Below are 12,562 nucleotides of genomic sequence, written 5' to 3'. Positions count from 1 at the left end.
TGCTCTTGACCCAAACTTTCGGCTAATTGAATATATTAGTGTTAACTAGAAATAGAGCAAACAAGCTACCTTTCCTTGATTAAAAATTACTAATTTTTCTATATTGTTCCATTTACTAACACAGGAAGTTTATTTTACATAAGAGATGATTTAGTAACAAAAATGGAATCAATAAACTGCCCCAAGAAGTGTTAGAGTTCCCGTCTTCTTTATGTTTTCTGAGTCTTTATTTGTTTTTGTGTGTTTGGTTTGTTTGTTTGTTTTCCAGTGAGAATATTTTGTAGCTCACCTCTTAGCCCTAAAGTAAACAAACTCTTTGGATCCAATACCAACCCTGAGCTTTCAGTGAAACGTAAATTGTTCCATGCTTTTAACACATAAGCCATTATTGGACAGTCTGGGTACAGATCTGTGGCTTTACCCAGTTCTGGGGCAGCATAAAGAGGTTTTGGGAGATTTCTATTTCTCTGACAACCTTGGAATAGTCTGAAAATAAGTGAAATCACTCTTAGGAATTCAAAGCACTATTAAAATGTAAGAAATTTCTTGATTTTCATGCCTCTTTTGGGGTATATCTTTGTCAGAATGAGAACTGAAAGAGCTTTGTTTATTCTCCACCCTCCCCCCGCCCCGAATGTTGTTAACAAAGAGGATTATAATAGCAGAAAATTGAACATATTAAACAGAAATTTGAGGTACCATCACGGCAAAAACTGTGCCGGACAAAATGAAACAAACAAAGACCATATTCAAGGCTGCATAGGGAAGAACGGCCATAGCGGAGTCTGAATCCAGCTTTGCTGCGACAAAGCTCGGGAGAGTGTTTAAGCGCGGGGGTGAGCTAGTGGAAGAATACGGGAGGACATCTGGGAGAAAGTCCACCAGGGATACTCCCAGGAGCTCGAATTATTTATGAGTTTGGAATCGGCATCTGTGCGTGCTTCCTACCCTCCCACAGAAACAAAGATACAGCACTGTCTTCCTTCATGATTACATTTTGAAAAGCACCCAGATCCTTGAGAAAGACTTTCCTGACTTGTGACACTGGCAAGAAGCTTTAAAATGTATCCATATCTCAAAGGGACAGAGAAAGAATTTACAATTACGAAGTTTCTAAGTAAATGCTCCAAGGAAGGGGAGGTCAGGGGTGTAGAGTCAGGAAGAAGCCTGTCTAAAGTTTAGTCAAGCTGAGGGGAACATTAAAACCTTCTCAGTAAGTACATTGAAATACTATAGGACATAAAGAACCATTAAGATATTTAAGGATATATTTCTCTTTCAGAGACAACATCAGGAAAGGCAATAAGTCTTCTCATAAAGGATCCCTCTCTGCAACCATTGTAACACAATTCTGAGCTGGATCTGTTTCAGCTGAAAGATTTCTTTGTTGAACTGAAACTTTGTGACTTTATATAGGGCACATCCAAGCTTGGCAGTTTACAATAGCTACCAGAGTCACTTAATTGTCCATATGCAGCTGCTCAGGTATAAAAACTGGAAGGACAGCTGATTTCAATGATAGCAGGATAAATAGAAGCTTTTAAATCAACCAAAAATCACTTAACAACTTTTTGTTATTCCACTAGACACATGGTTAAGTATAAAAAGTCACCTTATATTTTCTCTTAAACAAAAAGACCTTTAAGCGACTTAATATATTCAAGTATTTTAAAAAAAAATAGTTCACTAACAAAAGATTGCTAGAAGTTTCTCCTTACTGGAATTTAGAGACAGAATTGCATTATCCTTCAAAAGTCCTGTCCATGTTTAGTGTCTTTGAAAAAAAGAAAAAAAGGAAAATGCTGTATTATTTTTGTTTAGCTGATGAGCCTGTTGTCCCATTGGTTAAGTTACTGTCCTTGTGTAGACATAGCTTTAGAGGCAGTTTGGAGAAAGGGTGGACATATACCCAGTTGCAGTTGTGATTTGAAATCTCTGAAAACCAAGTAAAATGGAATAATGCAATTCTTTGTATTCTTTAGGTATGAAGAGATAAATCCTCCAGGATTAAGTTCAGAGGGCACAAAGAGGTAAGATTTTGTTTCAAAGAAATAAATGCAAAACATAGGTTTGCAATGGCAACCATAGTATTTTAAACAAAACTCTGGGTAAAGTTATCTTTTTTAAAAAAGGCTAAAAATTAGTCAAAGAAATAATGTTACATAGTGAGGAATTCTAGTGGGACTGTAAAAAAGGAAGATAAAAATACCAAATCTGAGAATTTTTTTTGGTTGAATTCTCAAATTTGGTATTTTTTTCCCCGTGTTTGTCTAAAATCAGCCACTTGAATGAACAAAAAGATAAGAACGTTTCAAATGAAACATCTGAGAGAATACAATTAACTTTCTTTAAAAATTCCACATATGAGGGAAAGTAAATCTATGAATATGATCTAATTTTTGAAAATTATTCTCTAAGCTCTTTTCCATTGAACTGACTGGAAACATTCTAATCTCATAATACTGCATAACAGAATTTATATTTTTAGGGCAACCCTCTCAGGTCCCCTCCCTCCTTGGGAGCTTTGTGCTATCACTTTGCTATCACTCAATAAACCTTGCTTTTCTGCCCACAAAAAAAAAAAAAAAAAAAGAATTTATATTTTTATCAAAACAGACTTTTTTGGTAAAATAGTGTTAAATATTTGGTAGCTTTATATTTGATTCTAAAATATGGAAAACTCTTTCTGAATCATGGTTCTAATTCAACGTTATTATGATATAGGCAAGGTTACAGAAAAAAAAGCTAGTAGTCTAAGTGATTCGAGTTACAAACATAAACTCTAGTTTAGCGACAGGTAAACCTCTTTGCAGATAGAGTTGTAATCAGGCTGTAAGGTGAACTAGGTGTCCAGTTACGGGAAGGCAGGCCCATGCTGTGTCTGTGTGACTCTAGTTCAGCAATTTGGCCAGTAAAAGTTTAGCTTCAGCAGATTTACCTTTTCCTTAAGAAACAGGGAAAACTACTTGCTTCCATTAAGAAATTGTACAATATAAACAGCCTTTTTTTTTTTTTTAATGACCTCAGAGGAAGGATTTCTTTCTTTCTCTTTCTGTCTTTTTCTTTCTTTCTTTCCTTCTTTCTCTCTCTCTTTCTTTCTTCCTTCCTTCCTTCCTTCCTTCCTTCCTTCCTTCCTTTCCCTTCCCTTCCTCTTTCTTTCTTTCTTTCTTTCTTTCTTTCTTTCTTTCTTTCTTTCTTTCTTTCTTTCTTTCTTTCTCTTTCTTTCTTTCTTTCTTTCTTTCTTTCTTTCTTTCTTTCTTTGTTAGCCCAGTGATGGGTATTAAGGAGGACATGTATTGCATGGAGCACTGGGTGTTATACACAAACAATGAATCATGGAACACTACATCAAAAACTCAGGATGTACTGTATGGTGACAAACATAACATAATAAACAGGCTTTTTCTTAGAGGTTGTAAGGCTGTTGTATTAGTTTCCTATCCCTGCTGTAACAAGTGAGCACAAATGGAGAGGCTTTAAAAAGCACGCGTTTATTATTTTATATTCTGGAGGTCAGAAGTTGTCAGTGTGCTGCATTCCTTTCTAGACGGCCATAGCCAGGGAGCCTTTCTCGCATTCCCCATCCTGACCCTCACTCTTTGGCTGCCCTCTTTCACATTTAAAGAACCCTTATGATTACCTCATGTCCACCTGGATAATCCAGAATAATCTATTTTAAGGTCATCTGATTAACAGCCATCTAGAAACTAATTAATGCCTAAATTTTTTCTAGCCACATAACCTCACATATGCAGATTCTGGGGCGTTAGGATGTTGACCTCTTCTGTGGAGACCATTGTTTTTTCTGTTCTTCAACATGTTTTTAGCTACCCCTAAACTGTGTGGACACGCCCCACAGGTGTTTGGAGAAGATGTAACAGCTCCAGCTGTCCTTAGGGAACTGATCCTTTTTCACCAAGCTGTGCTGGGGACAGGGGTGGACCATATTCTTAGTGTTGTTCAAATTAGGAAACATTTTCCTCTTCCTACAAAGATGGATTATTTAGGTGGTTTCCATTTGACACAGGTAGGGGATGATGATCTCCAATCTAGAGGGTCTGGATTCATTACAAAGGCAGGAAAATGATGGTGGAATGTTGTGTGGTGGGCAGTTGTTCATTTTCCAAAATAGTAGTATTCACCTCCCGTGACTTCGTTCTGCTTTAAGAGATGACTGGAAATCCCTAGGACTTGGGTTTTGATAGTGTAAAAATTCGTAGATTCTGATGATTATTTAATTTAGACTCTTCCTACATTTCTTCTTTCCTTACCTTAAAGATCCCATGTGTATCCCATACACACACATTTCTGATATTTCTCCATTTTCTATTTTTATTTTTGGGATAGTTGCTAAACAAAATGGAAACAAACATAAATGTTTAAGGTCTCAAATAACAACAATAACAACAAAAAGTTCAGGGGAATGTTACAAGCTATGAAAAGCAAGAGATATCCTAGTTAAAAACATTATTTATTAAAAGATGCTATCTTTCTTTAATTTCTTTGTTTCCTACATGAGAAAATTGAGGTCATGTTAAATGTCATGTCCAAGTTCTTGCAGCAAAGAAGAAACCTAATCAGACTTAGAACTCAGTGTTCTTAATTACATGCAGTGCTCATCTTGACAAAAATATCAAATAAGTATAAAGTAAAAAGGGGCACGGGAGGAGGTGTTGAGAAAGGCTTTGTGGTTCAGTGCTCTTTCACAAGTCAATGAAATTCCAGTAGCACTGTTTCAAATCTGATGAACACCATATAAACCTGTCTGCATTTGATAAATATTACCATTTTGAAATGAGTCCTTTAATGGTATTTTCATAAGCTGTTAATGGTTGTGGTTGAAAGAGCCTACCTCACATAGCCCCATGTGTCATAATTCATGCCTAGTCACTGTTTTTTCTTCTAGGTTGATGGCCTCTTGTTGACTTTAAGTATAGCCTGCCTGCTTTTTTTAACCTTACATTTAACGTATCACACTGCGTGATATGATTACACAATACTGAAAGCCTGCGGTCATAAATGCCACTTCTATAATTATATAACCCGCTATCCTTCATATACAGAAAAGTTGCAGAAACAGAAACAGTTGAGCACTTATGGGCATGTAGCACATGTTCCTTTCTAGCATTATTTATGTGCCATAAAAGTTGGAATTTATGAAACTGGAGTTAATAGAATTAAAAATGGAAGGTGGAAGTTCACTGAAGATGAAACTTTCTTGAAAATGAATTGTTTCTACATAAGAAAGGTAATGGATCAAAATAATTACATTCTAGCCTGACAAGGACTACTCACCTTCAAAATGAATCAATAGATGCGTATTTATTAATTGGTAGATAGATTATGAATGATTTATATAATATAAAAATGATAATTATTTCCACCCCTTTTAATGGTACTACCATTTTATCAGTTTTCATTGTCAAATCCACATAACGGTAATTATAAATTTGCATACAGATTAGCATTATTTCACCACCTTTACAAAATTGCCCTTTTCATATTTTTGTTAGCGTATGCTCCTGTGCATATGTTGTCACAGACATTTAATGAAATTAAACATAATGCATACTATGTTTCCAAAAAGACTTTACATGCCTAAATTTCTCTCTGGTGGCTGTTCCATAATTTACGAAACTATTTCCCCCCTGATTTCGTATTTAGTTAATCTCCAAATTTTGCTCTTAGAAATAATTTTCTATTGAATATTTACATTATTAAAATGGTCCTTTTATGTAAATAAGTGATTTCTTAGGATACATTTCCAGAAAGCAGGTGACTAAGTCAAAGAGCATTATTTTTTGTGCCTTTTGATTCAGGTTTAGATGTTGATTTTCTATTAGTGTTTGAGGTAACATGTTTTACCTCATGACCTATTACCCCTGTTTAAAAAAATCAGAGTAACATTAAATTTTAAGAAGAAATGTTTGCATTTTCTGTTCATACTTTAAGATTGGAGACATAATATTTATCAATTACAGGATTAACTGTAGGAATAGAACATGAAGAGAAATATTATTTAATCTATATGTAATCAGGGTTGATTTATTTTTGACAGAATTATTATGAGCAATGCATTTTTTTATCACAGGTATTCTGATTATAGAATAGAACGGAAAGAATATTACAAATTTACTGCAAAGAATATTTAGAATAAAATGATTTAGGAATTACAAAGACTCATTAAGTATTAGACCAATTATCAAGATCTTAAAAGCAAATGCTAATTTGGGGGAATTTATGAAATAAAGCAGTGTGGTATCTGATCACTCCACTGTTAGAAATAACATAAGAGAATTAATCATCTGTTGCATGTCTTGGGGAAACCAGGATAAATTTTCATAGTATCTTGCATGATTATGAGATTAAAATATGGAGATATTTTCATTGGGGATAAAGATTGCTGTTTTTTTTTTTCTTTTTTCTTTTCCTTTCCAATTTTAAGGCCTGATCATTATGGTGGGTTAAATAGATCCATTTAAAAATCTCCATGGGAACTAGTAATACTGTGTGACTACATTTGTCTGTATTTTATTTAGCTAATTTCCCTAACACCTACTTCTTCCACTGCATAAATTATAAGTCCCCTCTGGAACCATTAGACAAGCCTTGAAACAAATGATGGATTTTTATATCTACCATCAATAAGTTAGCCTAATGTAGATTTTTTTCTTTTTCTATTTAAATGGATATCTGCTGTGAATTTTCTATTTATATGTCTATAATCTGCTTATTACAAAGAGGATTTGAAGTGACTATCTGTTATTTATTGATAATGCCAAGAAAGGTTTTGTAGCTTACTTGGAATATTCAAAATCTCCCAGAGGTAAGAAAAATCCAAGTTTTGAGATCATGGTGGTGAAATGGAAGGATGACCCTAAAGTTCAGCTCATTTCCTCTTTGCATTTACCAGGATCAGGTTTTGTATTAATTGTACAAGAACACTTGATCATTTTAACACTAATTATTTAGGCTAATCAATATGAAAATGTATCAGTTTTGACATAGTTAACAGCAAGAGTGTTTTGAGTTACTTTTTGAATGTTTTTGTTCATGTGTTAGGTTAAAAAAATTCAACAAAGTAAATTTAAAGATCTAATTGGCTTTATTCAGTGACTTATGAACCAGGTTAATGGTCTATCTAACAAATGGAAGGGTGCTCAGAGGAGTTGTGCAAAATGGAAGGCTTTTTTGTAGGCAAAAATGGTGTGGACAAGAAAGCTTTCAGCGAAAGAAAGGATTGTTTCAGACAAGGTCACCTTCCCTTAGGGGGAAGGGAGGGGACTTTTATCATAGGGATTATGTCACTACAGCTGATCAGGAATGTCGACTGATTGGTTTAAAATTCCACTCCTGGGAGAGGCTGAAACTGTAATTAGCTTTGGGTATAAAGGCGGGGTTTAACTAAAGTAACTCCATTTGGGGCATGGTGTTTCAGTTTAACAATTAGGTTGTGTTGCCTGTTCCTTTGCCAAAATCCCTAGGTTCCATAGCTTATAACTTTTAGCCTCTACCTTATATCTTTTAGCTTTTCTCTATCCTTCCATAATTCTCAAAGCTATTCCTACTCTCTCTCCTGCCTCTGGAAAACTATTTTAAAGAATTTGAGCCTGAGAAGGATTTAAAATCTATATTCTGGAAACTTCGGAGATAAAGGGAAAAGCTCATGTATGATTGGCAATCTGGGCTCAAAGGGAGTGGATGTTCTCAATATTTACTACTGAAAAATTATATTCATTATAAAAGAAAGTCTTTTGCATTTTGACAGGAGCTGTTTATTATACCTATGGTTTTGCTGTATTCATGCAATCATGAATGGTATTGATGGCATTTACTGACCCATGTACTTTGCTTTGTCTGCTGAGATGGAAAGCCAAAAGCTGTGATAAAGATATTTTACTAAAAAACCCAAAGAATGCTTTTTAGGAGAATTGTAAGAATCTTTTTATCTCCCATTTTAAAAAGTTGCCTCTTTATTTCCTGTCAAAATTTAGTAACAATCAGAAAAATGAAAGATTAGGTATTAGAGTCAGGACCAAAAGAGTTTGCATGTAATTGTCTTACTAGATATATAGGAAATTTTTTGAGTCCTAAGTTACTGTGAACACACCCTTTTTCAAACCATATTTTGACTGAGAATGAACCCGTGCGTTATAACTCCTTAATTTATGTATTAATAATAGTATTTTTCATGTATTATGATGATTATTCTTAATATTATTTTTAAAATATTAAATAATACAGTTTAAAATATTCTTCAAATAAATATTAATCTTAGTATTAAATCTATCTTCACTAATGCCATTTTGCTCTTTGGCTTTTTATATCTAGATGCTTTATGGGTGTCCGTTGTTACCTACTAAAAGAGATTGATGAGATTTATATTCTTGTGTTTCTTTTAGAGTTCAGGATAGTGTTGGATATGTAAGAGTTTATAAATTGAATTGATTGATTCATGCTTTTTCCTATAAGCTTATTTTATAAAAGTTCAAACAATGAATGTGTGTACTATTTACGACTTTCATCTATTTACTGCAGCCTGTGCATTATACATTCAAACATTTGTTCAGTAATGTGCAGAGTCTTTACAGGTATGGATTTGCCGTTGCACACCGAAAAAGCAGTTTGTTATCCAAGTATTTTGTTTAATTATATAAGGCTATATCTTTGTCATAGATGGGTAAGAATTAACTTTCTGAGACCAGATAAATCTAGCTTCAAATCTCAACCCTACCCCAGCTCACTCTATGACCTTATACAAATTATATGACATCTCTTTAGCTTGTTGTTTCTTATTTATATAATAGTAATAAAAATACCCGTTATGGTCTGTTTAAATTAAAAAAAATAAAGGTTTCAACAAAATAATTCTTGACGATTAGGTTCTTTCCATGTGTCAATATAATGGTTGTCATTTCCCATACAACAAATCAGATTAAATCAGACAGTATTTTCTAAGTGGAGGTTTTCTAATCTAGAAGCTCTTCTATGTAGACCTGGGTAGCATCTGGCCTTTATTCCCCTTAAGTTTTATCTTGTCCTTTCACAAGGAGACTATATTGCCTCAGTGAGTGAAAAAGTGACTGCACATAATACACTCTTTGGTTAAGGTTTGTGTTTTCTTAGAAACACTACCATCCAGTGATCCATCATCATTAGTTCAATAATAGCCAGCATTGACTACAACACCCAGTTTAGTTCCGTAAGGATTCAGGTGGCATCAGGCTTCCTTCTGAGTGAAAGGATTTGAATTTCCCATATCTTCGCAAGGGATTTGGTTCAAATGAAAATATGCTGTAATAGAACCACAATCGATTTGCAGAATTAAGCGTTTGGAATTGTTCTGAGCACAGTGCTAGACACGTATATATTTGTGGAAAAAATAGAAAACTGTGGTCATTAAAAAGGACTGGGAAATCAAGATGTCTTTGCCTTTGTACAGTTAACATGAGCGAGTCTAAGATCCTTCACAAATAGGAATGAAATATTTTCTAGGCCCCTTTATAAAATAATTCCAAATGTTTTCACACAAGTAATTGGAGCTATGGTTTAAATATAAAGATCTGGTTCTATTTGTGGACTATTTGTTATCAAATCTGAACTAACTCATTGATTAAAAGGAAGGCAAGTAAATCTGCATTTAAAAAATGGTTGTAGAGGTGCCAGTAAAGGGGTTTGCCATACAAGAGCAAGGGCTTGATTCTCATTGCAGAAGCAGGCTTCTGTTTTTATAACTGAGTTTGAGGCCAGGTCCTGAAAGCCCATTTCAAATAAGGACTGTGTTATTAGATGACTCCTTGATAGAAATTCTATGTGAGACTTTGGGTCACAATTGGACAGGTCTGCATTTTGACAGGTAACATATGATTCAACTAAAGATAGTCCTGACTCAGAAAACTAGAAATACATTTTCGTTTTGTGCTGTCTGTAACAAAACTAATTTGATAAGGGAATCGGGGGACACTGCACGGACGTCATTTCACTTATTTTAACAATCACTTTTTGTCTAGTCTTTTGAAGATCTAATGTCTGAAAACTTTTTCTTTGTTGCCAATTTTTCATAGTGACCCTTAATTAACAGTCAGAGATTTTTTTTTTTTTACCCTGTTATACATGTTAGGAAAACCTACAACTCTAAATTAGCATGTATGTAAGTCTTAGACTGAGCTAATCTTGGACTTCAACTGAATTATTAGAATTCTGACAGAGCGCTTTGCTTTCAGTATCTAACATTTAAGGGCCTTTTTAGAACCAGGCTTAAGGATAGGAAGGAGGATTAACAAGGCCTGAAAATGCTGTAAAATCTCTTACACAAAGTTTAAAAGGTAAAAGTGGTTGATTTATCCACATATGAATGTATTAATCAGATTGGTTTCCCCCAACCATCTACATGCGATGGGACGTTTGCTGCGATTGGCGGGGGGCAGTGAGGTGTGTGGAGCCCTGACCTGGTGGATGGAGGTGTTGAGCATCTGTGCTATGATCTGTTGCAGTCCTACCTGGCAGAAGGCTGTGTGGTTCAGGGACTCTGAGACTGCGACAGTAGTCTACACTTCCCCTCTCCTAAAGCACTACCCCTAGCAAGAAGGAAATGGAAGACAGAAAAAAAGCATTAGAAGACGAGTAGTCAGATCACTCTGTAGAAAAAAATATGAAACTATACTCCAACTTTCAACTTCAGTGAAGCATTAAATACAAGTACATAAGCAGTGAAGTTACTGCTACCATCATTTGCCTGATCAATGTCACTTAAGAGATTGAGTCACAATAAATTTGGAGGGAGAAGAAACGGTGGTGTTATTAAAATGGCTGAAATATAGAAATAGATTTTAAAATATTTACCTATACAGATATTCACTTAAACACATATACGTGCTTGTTTTTTGACCTTTACTCTTTTCAGCATTTTTTAAAATAAATCCTCACCTTTCCTTTTCTCTCAAATTATTCTCACTGGTATTACAAATCATCTCTAAATCCAGTGTGAGTGTTTTAACTGTAACCTCAATCTAGCTGATTTATCGATTGGCTGATTTTTTTCACCTATGATCGCTTTCCCCTGTTCCTACTCTGGGAATTCACGATTCTATTTTCTTTTGATCCTCTTGTTTTTATCTGACCATTTGTGCCACTTTGGGCTGAGTATCTTTATTCTTTCTTTTATGAATTATAGTTATCTGTAGACCTGACTTTTTGTTAAATTTTTTCTTGTCCTTTAGGACTCAGCACTCTTTGTCAGTTATAATTTGGACAACATCAGTCCTATACCACATTGACTGTATGACTGTACCCAAGGAAAATGATTTCTGGCAAAGCTTCAGATGGGAGAGTTCTGTTAAGTGGTGGCAAATATTAAATTACCAATACTAAACAAGATGATCATTATTCTTGCATATATTATTTTGAATGCAATTGCCAGCACCATGAAAGTAAAAAATAATAATCTTCCAAGTAAGAAATCAGAATAATAATCAATAAAAAAACTAGAATTCCATCAACATACGTATAAGGCCACAAACTTGGCAACCAATAAAAACATGACATCTGAATGAGAAAATGCTGGTTATAATATAATATATTATAATAAAAACCTTACCATAATGTAGCTTCTGATACCTTGTTTCCACCAGAAATTCCATGAAAAATACAGAAATCAATATAAAAACTCTACTGTATTCTTTTAGCTTCGCATGTAATTTAACAATCTGCCTTTTCTGAAAGATATCTGTATTTTTCAATATTTTAAGTAATCAGCTTTTATATAATCTATGTTGAATTTGAAAAGATTGTGTTGGAAAATAAACTCATGAAGATTCTTACTATTAATTTCTTACTCAGAGAATGCTTTTAACTTCTGTTTCAAATAACCTTGAAATTTTCCTCTTTAAATTAAATATTCCTTCGGTAACTGATTCTACAAGCTCCCACAAGGGACGAAATGAATTTTTTTTCCCAATAAATGCATAAGATTTAGGAGGAAGCACCTCTATTTTTATTATGGACACACTTTTTCATAAGGACAAAAAATGTATGTTGTAAAACCTCTTTCATAGTATGAATTATTATATAGGTCAGATGAAACTCTATTTTGAACATATGACTTCCTTTCATTGAGTCACATATTAAGAATTATCAGAAATAAAACCAACTTTTGGTGCCTCTGTGACATCAGACAAGGCACAGTAACCTTCCTGAGGCTTAGGTTCATTGGTAAAAGGAAAAAATGAAACCAAATAATGTCTAAGATCCCATTTAACTATGAGGCCCTGTTTTCTTTTGTGAATTGTACTTTACCCTCAAAAACTGAATCTCATCTTTTCACATGAAATGTCCCATTTCTTTTCAGCAGTGTGCTATTTTAGGAATTTCCTTTCCATCTACATGTAAATATTGCTAATTACCTAACAGGCTACTGCAGACTACCCCAAACTCAGAAGAGAAAGAGAGAGAGAGAGAGAGAGAGAGAGAGAGAGAGAGAGAGAGAGAGAGAGAGAGGAGGGGGGTGGTGAGAGAGGAAGAGAAAAAGAGAGATAATTTTTACGTCCCTGAAAATTGAATTCAC

The 12,562-nt window shown here is 34.3% G+C and overlaps 1 protein-coding gene across 2 annotated transcripts in view; it reads left to right on the top strand.

Moving 5' to 3' along the window:
• Positions 1-12,562, top strand: part of LOC123784132 (uncharacterized) — a 351,543-nt gene that overhangs the window by 216,875 nt on the left and 122,106 nt on the right. For both annotated transcript variants that reach the window (XR_006777399.2, XM_087861303.1), the window contains exon 3: positions 1,983-2,030. Coding sequence is in view for 1 of the 2 variants with exons in the window: in XM_087861303.1 (XP_087717429.1) it covers positions 1,983-2,030 (48 nt within the window). In the remaining variant the exon portion in view is untranslated. The remainder of the gene's footprint in view (positions 1-1,982; positions 2,031-12,562) is intronic.

The sequence above is a fragment of the Ursus americanus genome, chromosome 4 (assembly GCF_024610735.1).
Source record: "Ursus americanus isolate L20-20 chromosome 4, mUrsAme1.1.p, whole genome shotgun sequence".
Lineage (NCBI taxonomy): Eukaryota > Metazoa > Chordata > Mammalia > Carnivora > Ursidae > Ursus > Ursus americanus.
Note: the sequence above shows the minus strand (reverse complement) of the source record. Positions and strands in the feature narration are given on the sequence as shown.